The 19,579-nt window shown below is 34.2% G+C and overlaps 2 protein-coding genes across 2 annotated transcripts; one reads left to right on the top strand and one right to left on the bottom strand.

The window, feature by feature from the left end:
* Window positions 1-1,166: 1,166 nt before the first annotated feature.
* Window positions 1,167-8,586, bottom strand: LOC128548904 (cytochrome P450 1A1-like). Its single transcript, XM_053524530.1, has 6 exons — window positions 7,881-8,586; window positions 5,532-5,741; window positions 3,477-3,615; window positions 2,161-2,426; window positions 1,733-1,860; window positions 1,167-1,487 (listed from the first exon to the last, which is right to left on the bottom strand). Exons 1-6 carry the CDS (start codon window positions 7,986-7,988, stop codon window positions 1,265-1,267), a joined length of 1,074 nt encoding a protein of 357 aa, XP_053380505.1. The 5' UTR covers window positions 7,989-8,586; the 3' UTR covers window positions 1,167-1,264.
* A 4,828-nt stretch (window positions 8,587-13,414) lies between these two features.
* Window positions 13,415-19,579, top strand: LOC123559884 (cytochrome P450 1A1-like). The gene is made up of 6 exons (XM_045352011.2): window positions 13,415-13,836; window positions 14,181-14,379; window positions 14,980-15,118; window positions 17,550-17,788; window positions 18,064-18,191; window positions 18,643-19,579. The coding sequence occupies exons 2-6, from the start codon at window positions 14,272-14,274 to the stop codon at window positions 18,863-18,865; spliced, it is 837 nt and encodes a 278-aa protein (XP_045207946.2). The 5' UTR covers window positions 13,415-13,836; window positions 14,181-14,271; the 3' UTR covers window positions 18,866-19,579.

Raw genomic sequence — 19,579 nt, 5'->3', positions numbered from 1 at the left:
AAATATTGTATGGATCTAGTCATAAAAAGTCGTAAATGTACATTTTTCATCAGAAGTTACGACTGTTTTATTGCTTGTCTGTCTCTAGGAGTGAAAAGTACACAGATGATTGTCAGTATCGTATCTATAAACAAAGTTTGTCTACTCATCAAGATAAATGCAGTTTTGGTCGTACAGAATCACGTGTTTGCTTACAAATGGACGTTATATAATATTTTTACTAGATCAGGCAGAACTTACAGCACAACTAAATCGCACGAGTTTTCATTTTTTTACCAAGTTCATGAAAATGGTTTCTGTATTTACTTGTATGAATTGAGCCGTGCCATGGGAAAACCAACATACTGGCTTTGCGACCAGCATGGATCCAGACCAGCCTGCGCATCCGCGCAGTCTGGTCAGGATCCATGCTGTTCGCTTTCAAAGCCTATTTCAATTAGAGAAACTGTTAGCGAACAGCATGGATCCTCACCAGACTGTGCGGATGCGCAGGCTGGTCTGGATCCATACTGGTCGCAAACCCACTATGTTGGTTTTCTCATGGCACGGCTCAATTTTGTTTTCGTGGAGACATAAATTATATTAATTATTAAGTAGTTTCAAGCTTTGGTTAATATCTACAACAAAGAAGTATAAAACTTTTAGAATGTGCAAAAAACGATGCATTTCTCCGCTATGTACGGGGGGCGTTCAATATGTTGTGTTACTCCGCATGTAGTTCCGTAACCGCTGGTTATTTTTAGATGCGGTTTTCGGCACATTATAGAGCAATTTATTGGGAAGGCAATGCTATATAAACTATAAAAATCGGCAGGTTCAAAGTAAAAATATAATCATTTTAGTGAGGTGTACTCAGGTATACTGGACCATACTTATAATTCAGGTTTGTCCTGGGCATCCAGAGTCTAAGAAAAATAGAATAACTTGTAAAATCACAAAATGCTATCATTTTTATACGAGGTACAGCAATTTGTGATGAATTTGCGTTTGTTTTAAACTATTTATTGCATTTTTAATTTTACAACACAAGTAAAAAATCTAAACCCGAGGTTGATTCTATCTTGAATGGGTGTTGAGAGCGATTTTCAAAGTTATAAGTAAAAACTTTATATTTATATCTATATGTATTGGATGTATAGCCTTTTTAATGCATAATATGAAAACAAATACAAAGACGACATATATTTTTATTCATATCACTACACCATTAATTGATTACATATAACTTCCCAACTTACAGTAAATTATCCTGCAATTTAAAAAGTCAAACATCAGTCTCCCTGCCTTCTACAGTACAAAAGAGGGTCGGTTTCCTTATCATTGTATTTATCTCGAAATCTCCCTTCCTTGGATCACATGACCCGACTTTGTCCGGTGACGGAATGAATGTCCATTGCTGAAGCAGTGAGGCTATATAAAGAAACATCCGTGAGCGGGCAAATGTTTCTCCAATGCATTGTCGTCTACCTACACTGAATGGAATCAAACTGAAAACAAAATTGTGTTAAAATGGTAAAATCACGTCTCCACCCACATTTACAGTGAATTTTAGATCAAGCTGAAATGAAATATAAACTATATATGAGCAAAAACAAATGATAACGTTTAGAAGGGCAATTATTTTCCGTAATAATTTTCGTCAGCTCAGACTGAATTGGACTAAATTGCAATATACGAAGATACAGCTAATACCATAAAAACGCTGTTAAAAACTTTTCATCGAAAGTTGTACCTTTTTATAAACACGTGCCCTCTTTCAAGAAGTTGACCTTTATCATCTAAGAATCTCTCGGGTCGAAATGTCCAAGGATCGCCCCAGATTCGTTCGTCATGGTGTATAAACCACAAATTAGCAAATACCTGAAACACGAAACTTTATTAAATCTGATTCCCATTTTACTTCTAAAAACATGTCGTGTCGGGCAAAGACTATAACACGTCGTTAGGATATCAGAATCTTCATCATTTGTTTCTACATGTACTTTAAAGATCGGTTAACAAGTTCATTTTATTTTCTGAATTAGCTAACTTTCCTGGGGAATGATTCTTTTCTATTATCGACCAATTATGCCATTTAATAAGATATAGCAAAATAATGTATTATTTTAGTATGATAGAAATAGAAAGTAGTAACAAAAATAAGTATCAAAAATAGCATACATTACTCCATGCAGGTATTTGAAAACCTTCAAATTCCAAACTTGTTTCATTCGTATGTGGTACCCCATATAGTGCAGTTGTTAAATATCTTAAGGTTTCCATAACAACAGCTTCTATAAATGGACAGTTACGTCTGTCATCAAGAGTCGGTAGACGCTTATTACCAACAACTTCGTTCAATTCTTCTTGTGCCTTACGCTGGTAGTTTGGATGGTTCATCAAGCAAAGAAATAGATTACTCAACGTAGAAAATGTCGTTATAAAGCCTGAAAAAAGTATGATTCATAACATTTATGTCCGAAAATAAAGGCTCTTTATCATTTTCAGCTAAACTAGTACATACTAAAAACATAATATAAATTTATTGATAATTGATTTCTCTTTGTAGAGTTTAATAATAATCATACCAAAATTTTTTAAATGCCTTGTTGCGGCCGTAAAATGCCTTCCTATGTAGTTATGTTTTCTGGTCCTTCTGAGAAGAATTCCGCTCACGTCGGTGCTTGTGGGCGTGAGAGGTGAATCATCTTCTATTACATTAACTCTAAAGAACAGAAACAATCAAACCAAGTCTGTTAATATTTTTCTTGTTTGCATTATGTGCTTCAAAATGATCTTTTTTTATCGATTTAATTCATAATCGACTGTGACATTAGAATTGTTCAATTTTAAATAATCCCACGTGTTTATAGACTAGGTATATGTTATCAGTTAAGCAGTATTATAACATTTGATTTCAAAAATGAAAGAGGAATCATCAGCCATAATATTTCATTTTGCAATACACATGATCAGACTGCCCTACAAAATGTCTGGCATGCTACATACTTAAAAAAAAATACAAAATCATACAGTTGCTACAAAATAATCAAAATAATGAATATACTGCAAAACGTTTCCAAATCTCAAGGTTAAACTTAATATAAAGTATGCCATTATATTATTTATTGGAAGCAGTAAATAGAAGTGAAAGATAGCTTAAAACATATGCAATTTAATTCGATAATGTGTTAACCTATTCATTTCCCCAAAACTGTTAGCGAATTTCAGAAACAGTACGTTATAATAATCTAGTCACTAAATGATATAATAAGTAGGTACTCTCAATTTTGATTTTGATATTTAGAGGAATTTAAATAATGTCATCCTTTGAAATATTGGAGAGAAGGAATAAAGAAAGCCAGCTATTTGGAGTGCTGAATCCTTATAACCTACAATTGAGTCGCTATGAAGTTAAACCTAACAAAAACAAAAATTTTCCTAATGTATTGTGTGGTAGAGTTCTATAACATATAATATTAGACTTGCCACCGTACCAGCTATAATAACTTCTTGCAGCATTGCCTTTATAGTCTCCTCTGTAAGAAGGACATCATTCCCGCTTTCATGCTGGCTGGCTTGTTCATCCAGAAGAAAATCAACGTATCCTCTAATTTTGCCTCTTTCGTGTGTCTCCTGTAGAAAAAGAATCACATATTTTGTTGCCTAGTATTAATTTCTCTGATACAATTATACATTTTTATAATCTGTAGCAATTACTTCGTTATTTGTTAAAACTGACTTCGCATTTGTAACAAGGTCGTAAACCCGACAAATTGTTAAGAGCAAATTCCAAATGCTGCGAACTTTACATAGTGCGTTTGATAGAGAACCATAAATATAGTTTAACCAAAGAAATGTTAAGCGTTTGGGCCCTTGAATTGTTCAGGATAATCAACACCACTGACATTCATTTCAAGGAAAAGCCAGGATTCCTTTTAAAACTAATGTCTGGGCTTTATCAAAGTGTTTATGATGCTAAGTGCTGCAATATTAAATTATTACCTCATCAGTTTGAAGGTCAGTTAACACAATAATAGATTAAGTGTAATTTATAAAGAATTATACTGACTATTACTCATAAATACACTTTTAGTTTTAAAATGTTTATCAATAAACTCATACAGTCGCAAAGACGTTAATCAACAATTTACAACTTCATTCATTTCAAACAATGTCAATGTTGTCAGAAAATTCCAAATCTGCTGGTACTCTGTCCGAAATAAATTCAAGTAAGTTCCAGTATGTTCAATGGCACATGAATTTAACCCAAACTTCCTATTTTTCGTTTTGTCTCTAGCAAATAATAAGACCAAAGCTACTAGAATTGGCTTTAGATTTCCAGAAAACACCAAATCCAAAATGTGCAATCTATAAAGTGAATTGAAATAAATAGCTGTCTGTCTCGTATTTATAGTCAGATAACAAAATGCTGCTATCTGATAGGTCAATGACGTTTTCCCAATTATTCAACTATTTCTTATAGAAAGAAGTATATTTTAAACCGCAAATGATGATCAATTTTGTAAACATGACACAGAAGTAACACAATCTTCCCTAAAGATTCACCATTCATTCCACACCTAGGCATTCTTTGCAAAGACAACGAGAGAACAAAGTGCTCTAAACTTCAGAATACAAAATAATTGAAATGTATTAACACTGACATACCTAAATGCCTAAAAATAACTTTAATGAATCATGTTTTTGGCTTAATCTAGCCATACAAGAAATTGACTAAGGTACACTTTATAAAAATACTCTATTACCTTTCAATTTCATCAGTTTCATGTCCTCAATCTTTGAACATTTTTTGAGTAATAAATTTTGATATTAACTGAAGATAACACTATAACGACTAAATAAATGGTCAATGTGCATTTCCGAGTATCTTTTGCTTTCATTGCAATCCGCTTCCGAATCGATAAAAGTATGCAATCTGTTTCGGACAATAACTTCATTACTGATCTGAATTAATGTGTCCTCTTCGCCACTGTCCTCAAAGCAGGCAAAACAGTAAATTCATTCGCCAATTATTTGCTAAAAGTAATTTATTTCTTAAAGTGTCTATATGCAGTTTGACAGTGTACATATTCAAGTTTGATCAGCTTTCATGACATCAAGGACTATATCTAAAGTTTGGTATTATGCTCTTCCGAAGATAATTTCCCGAAATTTCTACATGGTATATTGATATTTTATACTACTTGGGACATATTGCTTTCCTTGATATTATTTTATGTATTGGGCTCTTATGTTATGCATTAAGGGGTACTTGTGGAATCAAGTATGAAACACACGAGAAGGTCACATTTACATATAATCATATCTGTTGCATAACTCAATGTCATCGCCGTAATTTTACCGAAATTAAGCAAAACAACCGTAAACCATTTACATTGCAAGTAAATAGATAAATAAATGAATTGAAGTAACATGTGCGCATCGTGGTTATCTTTAACGTGTTAAAAGTTTGATAAATTTACAGAATATGTTTTACTTAAAATATTAAAAGGCTTAGGCAATCATCCTTGCGATAAGTGTTGTCTTACCTTGATATGAAAGAAGTATTTCTCGTGTATTCTTTCTCTGGCGGTCATGATATCCTGAAACTTGTCCCGGTATTGTCCCGGCAGAAATCGCATGAAGTAGGCAACTGTATAAACGGCATTTGCCTTTGGTGACGTGATGAAGTCGAAAGCCTCGTTGAAGTCCCAAAATATATCGACGTTGTCGCAGTCATTGATTTGTTCACCAGAAAGCTTTGTTCACGGCCAAAATATACAAACAATATTCTTAGAAAAGGTACTCGTGCTTTATAATATGATAGAATTTTGACATATAGTTTTAAATTATGTAAAACAGAAATGACCAATTGTTGTTATTGTTTGTTATACAACACGCCGGAAGCTACAACTTCGTCTTAAATATCTGCTCACGTGGCCTATGAACGTTGCGTTAAAGTGCCTAAATAAACCTTTTCACTCATTATACACAGTCAAAAGAGTTCTATATTCAAATACTATTTGTAATAAGGCTGAGAAATAGAAATAGAAAGGAGCTGTAAATAAGCCAATAAGTGTTTCTTTTCTTTAGTCTTTCAGTTTTCAACCAACCACACTACCGATAACAAACTTAACATCACGGCGTATGAGATTACGTTATTGTTTTCCAAAACAAATTCTGAATGCTTACAAGTCAGTCATTATATTTTTTGGATGTACATATATAAACATAAAAGAAGCTTTGATAGGAGTATTTCCATCCTGCAACTAAAACGTTCTTTAACTTCTTAACAATGTTAGTTTTTAAATTTCAAATCTAGAATAATCGCACATTTGGATTTTTCCCTGTCAAGTTAAAGTAATTATAAAAGACAGTATTTTACCTCAAATAAAGAAACAGTGAGCTTTAAAGAAATAATCAGTGTCAAAACTTCCGCTAGATTTTCCCGGGTTTTTTTTTCATTTTTTTTTCTATAATTAATTATTAAAGAAAATTCCAATTGATTTTCGAAAATGTATTTTGTACAAACTGAAATAATGTGGTGTTTGTGTTTTAATTATTAAATGTTTTAAATCGAAGCTTTATACAGATTTGTGCCAAATTAAAGTTTAAAAAATACAAATGTACCAACAAAATATTTGCATAGCGCTTACGTATTCCTATTCTGATAAGACTTCTTTGAGTTATAAACTCTTATAACTTTAATCACAGTGCTACAAAATAATACAAACTTAAGATTAATGCAAGTTAACAATCAACTGTTGTAAACTAGTCGAGTTTTTCCAGCAGTTTTGTCCTTTATTTCATCACTGACGTCAGTGCTATATCAGGCTTTTTAAAACTTGGTAAAGATAGACAAATGTATATGTTTTGGTTAAAAAGGATGATATAACTGAAGTATATAAATTTTATATGCATTGTTGATTTTTACAAGTACTGATTATTCTAAAATATCTAGTCAAATATATTGCTGAGTGTTTCCTTTTTTATTTAAACCTTGCCAATCATTGAAGAAAAAGCCATTGTCATGTTTACAAGTATTTCGTCTAAACTCAGCTTTTCCAATGCAATTTGAGGTTACTTTTTTTGTTTTGAAAAATATCTAACATCCGTATCTACAGATGCGTTCTACATTAAAGTTCAACATGTTTTATGTTTTATTACATTCTTTACAAATTTTAGTTGTGGATGAGTTTAGCGTCACACCAACACAATTTGAGATGAAATGGATGACCTTTCAGGTCTTCTTTCGGAGGAAGAACCCTCTGACCCAAAGTGAGGCTACTAACCCACATTGGAAAGGGACAAGTAAGTCAGCGACCTTAACCACTCGGCCATTGCGGAGGCCATTAATCATTCACATCTCATACCACTGAGGTATTAATTTCTTTAAATATGAAGTTTTACTACTTTCAATATATCACTACAAAACAATACAAAAATAAAGATTTGCACTGAAATATCGTAAACCTGTAAGTATCGTTTATTCTGTCATCAAGGTCGGTGTACCATTAATATTTTAAACATGCAGATGTACAGATGTCTGTTATTTTGATACAATGATATCATACAACTGAAATGTATGTAAGAAGTTGTATCACCATTCTGAATAGGTCTTTTTATGCATGCTGGTGAAATATCTAAAAGATGCAGTATTGTTTAAAAATATTAGAAACACATGTAAATTTATAGAATGGCACACAGATGTAGCTTATATCTGCCGTCTAAAACAGATCCTTTAAAGAGGCTTTTTTTGTCTTTTCTGAAAGTAATTATAACACATTAAAGATTTAAAGTATTTAGCACATGATGGTGTCAAGTATCATAATATTTTACATGAAGCGATTAAGATAGATAAAACATATATGTTATTTATGTAATAAAATGTTACCTACAAAAACTGACAAAACATTTGACAATGAACGTTTTAGCATAGGCCCAAGGTCAAACTCAGCGTCACCGATCTCTTTTATCCGCGACTTCATACTAACAATCTCGTGCATAACTTTGTCCTCGAACTCTTTAATTCCTTCTCCATACACTCTAAATCCTCTTGTGAATAACTTTCTCAATTCATTATGTACAGTACCATTCCATCCGGTGTCAAGACGATTCCCTTATTGCCATAAAATACGAACTGCCCGAGGAAGGTAGACGGCCTGTCATTGAGATGGGTTTTATATTTGTCCTCAGTGAACGCTTTCTGTACCAAATCGACCGTGTTCAGTGTTATAATGTTAATCCCTAAAATGTTTACTCGTACAATTTCTCCATATTTTTCAGCATATTCCATACATTTTGTGTGCATAGTTTTTAATGAAAATTCAAACAGGCAACCAATAACAGGCAAACCCTTAGGTCCAGGAATATCATTGCCATTTCTAGCCCGAGGTAAAAGAAATGAAATAAATAGTAAAGTAATTAAGCACACAAAATATAAACAATCATCTCCATTTAGCTTACTAAAAAACATGCGACTCCGGTAATTGTAAAGTACAGTTGAACAAAATGAAACATTTATTTTCATTATATACATGTATGTCACACATCAACTATTTCAAGTTATCTCCATTTAGCTTCGAAAAACGAAGGCAACGTATGTATTTGTAAATGTGGTTTAAACCAAGTTATCAATTTTAATGACAGGACACCAATAGAGTGTGCAGCTTAGATGTTAACAATTATGACTTTGACAGGTGGCCTGCTTTCTTTATCAGCCGTTATAATAAGACATGACATGTCGCCCAACACAATGTTCACGGACGGTTATGGAAATGCATTATAGAGGGGACCCGAGGCTACAGAGCCTGCATATCATAGAAACTGTCAAAAGACAAAATTAAAAAGAAGGCATCATATCTAAAGGGTGATTAAACAATACCCAAAACTATGAAAGTGGGAGTATCTGAACCACTTCAGCCGAAATTTGCAAGCTGAAAGTTTAAATAGTACCACTAATCGTGCCGATTGAGATATAACAGCTTTGACTGATTGCAAAATCCCAGATTCTCACTTCAAAATCTAAATAAAGTTATATCAGAGCTCCATGAAAATAATGTTTTAGTTAAAACAGATAAGCATCAATGAAATGAAATAATTACCAAGTACAATCTTTGCAAAAGGTATTGAAAAATAGGAAAACATATTAGTGATTGCCTTAGATGAGGCAAATTTTTTTTTACACTGATGACTAACGGTTAAAACAGAGTCTGTACATGACAGATAATAAATTGTACAAAAAAAAAGACTAGAAAATATAACAATACTGTAAATAAGTATGAGGAGGCTTTTACAGCAACTACACGGCATTTAACAATCGCTGTTGTGATAGTTGATAAAATCGGTAAGAGTATCGTATGGAAGCGCAGGACGCAACACGCTCGACTATTTCAATGCTGGATAGTGACACATCGGGCACTTCTGAGGAAGATGGAGCAGCCACTAGAGTGATTATGACTCTCATGTGGACACCGGTATTGGAAAATAGTCTATGTGAAATGTATTTTGTAATACGATAGATAGAGGTAAAATGTATCAAAACATTAAGACAAAAATCATGAAACATTCTGCAAGAGTAATGTAAAATGTGTCATATCATGTGGCAAATAATGTAGAACAACTATGTTAAGTTTGAATCAAATCTATATAGTAATGACTGAGAAAGAGCCTGAAATTCTAAAAAAGGGGCATAATTCATAACATTTTGATGACAGGGTTATGGAGCTTGTGTCGTAGAATGTGGGAGATGATGTGTAACAACCATTTTAAGTTTGAATTAAATCCATTTGGTAAGAACAGAGATATGGCGAAAAAGCATCAAAGTGAAGCAATCTAAGTTAAAACGTGACATAATCCATGAAATAATTACACAAGTTATAGATCTTGTGTCATATGATGAAGACGATGATTAGTCTCTCAACGGGTGATATGAAAAAATAATATCACATGCGCATAAAAACAAAATAACGCTGTTGCGCATGTGATATGAAATTATGGATCATATCACCTGCGCAGAAATTGAAAATAACGCCTTTGCGCATGTGATATAAAATCACTGGGGAATATGATATATTATTCAAGTTAAACTAATGGGAAATTTGCATTGGACATTTATGTGAGGTATAATAATACATATTATAACACAGTTATTAAATCAATTCCCATGAATACCATTTAAACATTGAAAAGGCGATATCCTTTATACACATATTGTAAATTATAAAATGTTATATATGGCACACCATGCAGCACAAAATTTACACGCTAGTCTGCACAGTCAGTGACAAACGAGGGTCTTTTTCCTTATGGTTAAATTCATCTCGAAATTCCACATTCTTGGATCACATGACCTGGCTTTGTTCGGTAATGGAACAAATGACCACTGCTAGAGAAGTGAGGCTGTTTACAGAAATATCCTTGAGCGGGCAAACTGCCCGGCGTTACATATATAAACGGTGTCAAACCCAAACAAAACAAAATGAATATAAAATGATATTTGCTTCTCTATACATCACTTTCAAGTGTTTTACTTCTCAAAATTGATGGTAAATGTAAAGTTAATTAAGTCTTGCATTGTCAACCAAGCATGCAACATTTTCATTTATGTCGTATTTGACGGCCTTTCAACGTTTTCTATTTGTTAATAATACATCGTCGCGCTAGTTTATCATGCATATCTTATTGACACATCTATCGTCTAGTTTCGTATCAAACTAATATTTACTAAACGACTGGGACTGTCCAATAAATATTAAATACTATGTTATCAACGAAAACTGACAAAAAAAATTGACAATGAACATTTAACCTTTTACCCTAAATTTCTAATATGGACTGGTCCATCATTCAGTTTTGGCAGTACCACTTATGATTCAAAGGGGTAAGGCACGGATGTGCAGGCTGATCTTGGTCTGCACTGTTCGCAAAAGCAATATTTTTGCCGCCAGCAGGCTAAAGGTTAATCACTGGCACCTTTTGACCATTGCCTGACAGGTCATTTGAACACGCTTTCTTGATAACTGAAATGTATATGCGGAATAAGTTATTTCAATTTTCATTTCCAAGGTATTTGCAAGTTTGTGGTATACAGTTAAATCTGCCTTAGCTGTCATCTGTATTAAGCAAATGCTTGCATTAGGCAGCCAGTCAGCTAAAGTGATGTTTTATTCGTCGTAAGGAGCCACCTGCCTTACGCAGCCACATTGTATCTCTATCTTGGGTGACTGCTCAATGCAGGTTCAAGACTGTATATCTAGAAAGACCCCCGGACAGACACGAGGGATTCTTAGTTCAGACTGTATATCTAGAAAGACCCGCGGACAGACACGACGGATTCTTAGTTCAGACTGTATATCTAGAAAGACCCGCGGACAGACACGAGGGGTTCTTAGTTCAGAAAGGTAAGTAAGGACATGTTTTTAGGAAATGGTACGCTATTGATTATGCGAATATGGCTAAAATTGTAAGAGAGTTTTATGAATTGTATGATTTGTACCTGATGGCATTAAACTTAACGCATTTCAGCGTTATTAGTTATTGTTTGAGCAGATATGCAGGTTCATAATATATGTTGAATGAATATGCCCGCTGTTTATAAAGTCAGTCTGTACATCCAAATTGTATGTAAAAACAACTTCCACAATCTTTATTTGTCACCATTCTCAGTTGGTATACATTCGACATAGTACAGAGACGAGACGAACACAGTGGACCTTTTGTTTATGCAAGAATATTGTCGTTGGAGTAATCACAATAATATCTTCGGATGGTCATCTTGTATGCCGTTTTCCAGTTTTGAATTCACGTTAATATTGTTATACCACATTTATATGGAACTCTTTTCATGCACATGTACTCGTTCAAACGTGCTTTGAATACATTGCAGAAAAAATACAAGCAATTATAAATTAAACACAAACAAAATAAGACAAACATATACCCATATCTAAACAGTTAAGTGACCCTTGGATAAATAAATTTTGTACAAAGAAGTGGGTTTTAGCAAGCTTTTGAAAGCCCTCATTTTTTTAACATTAGTCACCGAAAGGGATGTGAAATGAACGCTGTAAAAATGAAATGTATGTTATAGTGTACATGTTTTCTGTTCTATTTAACTGGTGTGTAAAAGTGAAACGTATAAACAGTCATCCCAGTATGATCAGTATAAAGAGCAAATGACCTAGAATTGTGAAGTCGCGAGTTTGATCCACAACCCAGACGTATGCCGATTTGACAGAAGGCATCATGTCGGACGTCAGTTCTCCTCTGCGTTTGATAATTCCGTTGTCGCATGGTAATAGAAAATATTACACTTTCCCTTTGGAAGCTGCTATTAGAACAGTGAGCCCAGAAGGTAAAGCTTACGACTATGAATCGAGAGAGACTGCAAGTTCGATTGCCTGGCAATGTATCATCCTCCGCCATTGAATCATCTGCAGAATTTGTAGGTTACCTGCAAGAAAAATTAAGTTCTGGTGAGAATCCAGGAAAACTAGTACGGTTAACTGACCACCACCGAAAATTGTCAGGCCTAAAAAATTTCTTTGTTTCCGTTAACATGATGAAAAAGTAGGATAGGTATGTCGAATTTTTTTTTGGGTGGATTTTTTTTATTAAGTGAGACATTTCGGAAATTATTTTTATGTCAAAAGACAATGAATACAAATAAGGCGGTTATGTTTGTAGAGCATTAGTAAGTTGATTTCTAATATCACTGACCATGCTTAAAGCATAGAAAGTGCAGTTTTGCAACTTTTTGTCAGAAAGTTGAAAAAAAAAATCCCCAAGGCCATAAAAACATTTGGGTCGGGCCAAAATTTTAGGGTAGGTCGGGATACAGAAAAACGAAGATGTTTTTACGCCTGAGCAGTATGTCAAATTAGCAACAGTCTTTCTTTACTGGCAAGGTATTTCTAAACTCTGATTCATTTAGGCCTTCTCTAATATTTAATAATTGGGTTTGGAATTTTGCAATTATCCAACTTAAGTAAGGGCTTTTTAAACAAACTTAATAAATATGCACCTGTACTTGGAAAAGATTTAAAACTGTTAATTTGCTGTGGCAATGAATAAACCGTTCGATTGATTCACTTTTTCGATAAATATTCTAGTTAGGAAATAATCTCATACGAATGTCCATTTTATAAGCAAGCATTAAGCAAGACAATAAATATTACAAGTAGATCTGATAAAGTTTAAAACTGTCTATCAGCTCGTTATAAAAGTATGTGAACTATACGACTTATTTATCGAATATATCCGCAGTTCATAAATTTTTTTATCTTTTTTAAATAAATTTTCAATTGATTCTAGAATACATAAACCTAGAAATTATCTGCAATTTATGTCAAGGGGCTGATTAATAAAATGGACACCCATTCGCATCCGTTCGTTCAGCTTAAACAAATAGGTGACCTATATTATACATCAGTTCACTCGGCTACATAGAGATATATGTGTTGCTGCTAAATGGAGATACTTTTCTATATTTCATATACTTTGGTTATTTTATTACTAATTTATTTTGTGTTTCGTCGGATAGGAAACGGCAATGTTATTCCAGGACCTAAGGGATTGACTGTTATTGGCTGTCTGTTTGAATTTTCATTAAAAACTATGCACACAAAATGTATGGAATATGCTCAAAAATATGGAGATATAGTACGAGTAAACATTTTAGGGATTAACATTATAACATTCAACACGGTCGAATTTGTACAGAAAGCGTTCACTGAGGACAGATAGAAAACCCATCTCAATGACAGGCCGTCTACCTTCTTCGGGAAATATGTATTCTACGACAATAAGGGTATCACGCTAACCTCGGATGGAAATAGTACTTTACATTTAGATGTATGTCCATGCACAGGCTCAATCAAACCGGGCCTGCAACATTTTCGTTTTTGTCGTGTTGAGCGACCTGTGAAGTTTCCACTTTTCTCTATTTTATATTTTTAAATGTAGTTAATACGATTTTGGTCAAGTTATGGGCTTACACATATTCATGTTAACTGAGTGGTTAGTTCATGTTAAATTTTCACTGATCTGATTGCCGAACCAACGCATTATATGTATAATCTCATAAAGTAACATATTAAGCACTTTTTCTTAATATAGATATCGTCGAATGTATCATATTATTCAACATGAGAACCTTCACTAAAGATAATTCCTTCTTATTTCGTTTTTAAAAATAGCTTTCTGGTGAACCAATAAAAGATTGTGACGGTGTGGATGTATTTTGGGAATTCAACGAGGCTTTCGATTTCATGATAACACCAAAGGCAAATGCTGTTTATACACAGTTGTACCCTTTATGCGATTTTTGCCAGGAACATTCAGAGGATCTTGACCGCTAGGGAAAAAATACATGAGAAATACATGTATCGTATCAAGGTAATAAACATTTGTTATCGTTATGTGGTTGTTTGCAGGTATTTAGATCGAAACAAAGAAACGTTATTTTATCTTGATCCATAATTTATAACGCTTTAAGGATTTACACGATACGTAAGCAAGTAACGTTGTTTATCCATTATAAATGTTAATATTGTGTGTGCGTGCGTGCGTGCGGGTGTGTGTGTGTGTGTGTGTGTGTGTGTGTGTGTGTTTTTTTGTTAAGTATTACTTCGTTCACATTGACTACATTGAATAATTCAACGGTTATCAATTACAACATTTTTCTAGGTTTAAACCTTGAGTCCATAAAGGAATTGGCTTTCAAATGAAGTGACGCAAAACTGTATGCATACAAACAATACTAAGAAAAGCAAACATGATAAAACTTGTGGTTGTTGTCTTGCGGTGAGCATGAACTTGACCATGAATCGAATTACTGGTTCCAACTGAATACAAACGCAGTAAACCTAAACAAGATTTCAGCTTGTTACAAAATCAGGGTAACCTGTTTCATTTTAAAAGTAAGTTATTGCTAAAGATTAAAAATCAATTGTTTAAGACAAACTTAACACAGACTGTAGTGTTTTATTTCTACAGGAGACTCGTGAGAAAGACAAGGTTAGAGGATACGTTGATTTTCTTCTGAATGAACAAGACCGACAGCTTGAAACTGGAAATGAAGTATTTCTCACAGACGAGACTATAAATGCAATGCTGCAAGAACTCGTTATAGCTGGTGTATTTAGACCTAAGATGCCATCATTTGTATCATAGAACTCCACCATAAAAACCATTTTCTGATCAAAGTGTTTTGTTGGAATCTCCTTTCGCTTCCATTTTTAGCTCACCTGAGCACGAAGTGCTCAAAGGTGAGCTTTAGTGATCACCCTGTGTCCGGCGTCCGTCGTCGTCCGTCGTCCGTCCGTCCGTCCGTCCGTCCGTCGTCAACAATTTGACTGTTAACACTCTAGAGGTCACATTTTTGACCCAATCTTAATGAAACTTGGTCAGAATGTTACCCTCAATAAAATCTTGGACGAGTTCGATATTGGGTCATCTGGGATCAAAAACTAGGTCATCAGGTCAAATCAAAGGAAAAGCTTGTTAACACTCTAGAGGTCACATTTTTGGCCCAATCTTAATGAAACTTGGTCAGAATGTTACCCTCAAGAAAATCTTGGATGAGTTCGATATTAAGTCATCTGGGGTCAAAAACTAGGTCATCAGGTCAAATCAAAGGAAAAGCTTGTTAACACTCTAGAGGTCACAATTTTGGCCCAATCTTAATGAAACTTGGTCAGGATGTTACGCTCAATAAAATCTTGGACGAGTTCGATATTGGGTCATCTAGGGTCAAAAACTAGGTCACCAGGTCAAATCAAAGGAAAAGCTTGTTAACACTCTAGAGGTCACATTTTTGGCCCAATCTTAATGAAACTTGGTCAGAATGTTACCCTTAATAAAATCTTGGACGAGTTCGATATTTGGTTATCTGGGATCATAAACTAGGTCACCAGGTCAAATCAAAGGAAAAGCTTGTTAACACTGTTGAAGCCGCATTTATGACTGTATCTTCATGAAACTTGGTCAGATTGTTAATATTGATGATCTTAAGGTCCAGTTTGAATCTGGGTCATGTAGGATAAAAAACTAGGTCACCAAGCCAAATCAAATGAAAAGCTAGTTTACACTAGAGGCCACATTTATGACCATACCTTAATGAAACTTGGTCAAATCTTGATGATCTATAGCTCAAGTTCAAATCTGGGTTAGGTGGGGTCAAAAACTAGGTCACTAGGTCATATCAAAGGAAAAGCTTGTTAACACTCTAGAGGCCACATTTATGACTATATCTTCATGAAACTTAGTCAGAATGTTAAACTTGATGATCTTTAGGGCAATTTTGAATCTGGGTCATGTCGGGTCAAAAACTAGGTCACCGGGTCAAATCAAAGGAAAAGCTAATTAACACTGTAGAGGCCACGTTTATGACCATATCTTAATGAAACTTGGTCAGAATGTTAATCTTGATAATCTTTAGGTCAAGTTTAAATCTGGGTCAGATGGAGTCAAAAACTAGGTCACTAGGTCATATCAAAGGAAAAGCTTGTTAACACTCTAGAGGCCACATTTTTGACTATATCTTCATGAAACTTAGTCAGAATGTTAAACTTGATGGTCTTTAGGTCAAGTTCGAATCTGGGTCATGTCGGGTCAAAAACTAGGTCACGGGGGTCAAATAAAAGGAATAGTTAGTTATTACTTTAGAGGCCACATTTATGACCATATCTTAATGAAACTTGGTCAGAATGTTAATCTTGATGATCTATAGGTCAAGTTTAAATCTGGGTCAGGTGTGTTAAAAAACTAGGTCACTAGGTCAAATCAAAGGAAAAGCTTGTTAAGACTCTAGAGGCCAGATTTATGACTGTATCTTCATGAAACTTAATCAGAATGTTAATCTTGATGATCTTTAGGTCAAGTTCGAATCTGGGTCATGTGGGGGCAAAAACTAGGTCACCGGGTCAAATCAAAGGAAAAGCTAGTTAACACTTTAGAGGCTACATTTATGACCATATCTTAATGAAACTTGGTCAGAATGTTGATCTTGATGATCTTTAGGTCAATAGGTCAGGTGAGCGATACAGGGCCTTCATGGCCCTCTTGTTCTTAATTGTATTAAAGTAGCTGTTGAATTATGTTTTGAGAGTACTAGGAGGCTAGGGGGCGTTGCACTTTCCATTACCTCTCATGAACAGACTCAATCAAACCGTGTTTGTTATTATTTTGCGTGTTGCATTTTAAGCTTCCAAAGGGTCTTCTTATAAATTTTATTATTCTGCTATGTAATACGTTTGTGGTAAGTATGAGACAAATAGCATTCAAGGCATTCTGTATAGACGTTATATGATCTGATGTCAATATCTAAACACAAAACCATTCCTACAGAAGCAGAGAGCAATTAGAAAAACATCTACAATCAATATAATTTAATACATGTGCCAGGGTGATGATGCAAAAGAGCTGTTGATAATATTAAACCCGATCTCTTCGAACGTGGAAATTCTGGTCATAGACGAGATTCCCCACCACAATTTTACACCCATTTCACATCCAATATCTGCGTGGTAAATGGAACTTACATTCATTTTAATTATTATTTTCAGGCTTTATAACAACATTTTCTACGCTGAGTAATTTATTTCTTTGCTTGATGAACCATCCAAACTACCAGCGTAAGGCACAAAAAGAATTGAACAGAGTAGTCGGTAATGAGCGTCTACCGACCATTGATGATATTTATCGAAGCGCTTGTTATGGAAACCCTAAGATACAGTACCACTTGGTGGACATCATGCGACTGGAAGAAGTTTGCAATTTGAAGGATTTCAAATACCAGCCAACAGTACCGTATGCTATTTTAAGTCTTTTTCACCTGCGTTTCATTTTTCTAATCGGCCGCTTTCAACTAACAAAAGTATACTTCATATTATACTTCAGAATTTCGAAATGTTACGTTTTCAAATTATCTCCCTTTTTATGAAAATACGTTTCAAATTTCAGTTCATGTAAGACAAAAACTGCTTGTATATGTACTTTGCCAACTAGGAAATTGAAGACACGATTTCTTTAAGAAATGAAATGTGAATCAAATTACGTAAATGACTTTCCATGTGGCAGGTACTGGCGAATTTGTGGTTTATACACCATGACGAACGTATCTGGGGAGATCCTTGGACATTTAGACCTGAGAGATTCTTAAATGATAAAGGTCAGCTTCTAGAAAGAGAACATGTGTTTTGGAAAAGGTAGAACATTCGACAAACAGGTTTAAAGCATACACTAAGGGTTGATATTTTTATGACATAAATTTTATTTGATGGCATTATGCATATCATGTATAAATGAGTAACTAGTAAAAGGCATGCGGGTATGGAATGTCCATTGTTAACAGAAGTTTTGTTATGTATAATTACATCTGCAAAATATTTATGCTTTCATCGGAATAGTGTCTTGAATTCTATGTTATCACTTGGTTTAGCGTCATCTTACTTGTCCGTGTGTTTCAATTCTTTCCTTACTTGGGGAATATTTTTTTGTCCAAATTGTGTTTTGCGTTTTGTTTTTGTTTTATTTGAAGTATTGATATTTGTTTAAATATTCAGTCTACATTTTATGTTAAAATTTGATTTTAAATTCGCTATTTCGGTTTTGATGGCAATAGTACGCTCATTCTCAGTTTTAATTTTGCTTTTTCAGTTTGATTCCATTTGGTGTAGGTAGACGACAATGTATTGGAGAACCATTTGCCCGCTCAAGGATATTTCTGTATACAGCATCATTGTTACAGGAGTGGACGTTTGTTCCATCACCTGGCAAAGTCGGGACATGTGATCGAAGGAAGGGGGATTTCAAGATAAATGCACTGATAAGGAAGGAGTCCCTCTTTTGTACTGTAGAAGATGCAGAAACAGGCGGATAAACTTCCTTTTGTAGGATGTGGCAGTGTAATTTATAATTAACATACTCTGTTTTGTATAGGAAGTAATATCTAATCATATAATCATTCAATGCTATGTATAAAGTTTACCTCATCTTTCTTATCATTTAAATATTATGTAAAAGAAATAAGTAAATTACTATACATTTAACACATGTAAACAAAAGTTTATAGTTGTGTTTCATTTGTGTATGCGTGAGTGTGAGTGTGTGGAGCTATTTTACCAAAACCATATGGGCTAGTAATTTTTGGAGAGAGAAAATATGAACAGACAAACCTTTGTAATTCTTACATATCTTATATATTTCAGTTCTAATCACTAGTTGCTGGTATTGAAAAGTTATGATTTTAACGTAGAATAACGCATGTTTCTTCTTGTAAATTAAATTAACCGACCGTCCGGCAAGCTCATTTTGCAGAAGACTATTAAAAAGGAAAAGCATAAATAAAATACGTGCCCATAACAACGTGACGCGGGCGACTTCGATTGAATCAAGTCAGCTAAATAGTCTTTTTTTCTATATGTAGTATTTTATGCAAGAACAACGACAATTAACCTTTGTTTCATGTAACAACACCTGCAGAATCCCCCTGGCTATGTTGGTGCAGTCATCCTTCAAGCTCATTCACTTATCAATCCCTGCAGATTCTGCAGATGTGATTATACGAAAAATAAACAACATGTGTCATCTCTGC

Source organism: Mercenaria mercenaria, chromosome 15 (genome assembly GCF_021730395.1).
Source record: "Mercenaria mercenaria strain notata chromosome 15, MADL_Memer_1, whole genome shotgun sequence".
In the NCBI taxonomy this organism is placed as follows: Eukaryota; Metazoa; Mollusca; class Bivalvia; order Venerida; family Veneridae; genus Mercenaria; species Mercenaria mercenaria.
This window is presented reverse-complemented; position numbering and strand designations above follow the sequence as displayed.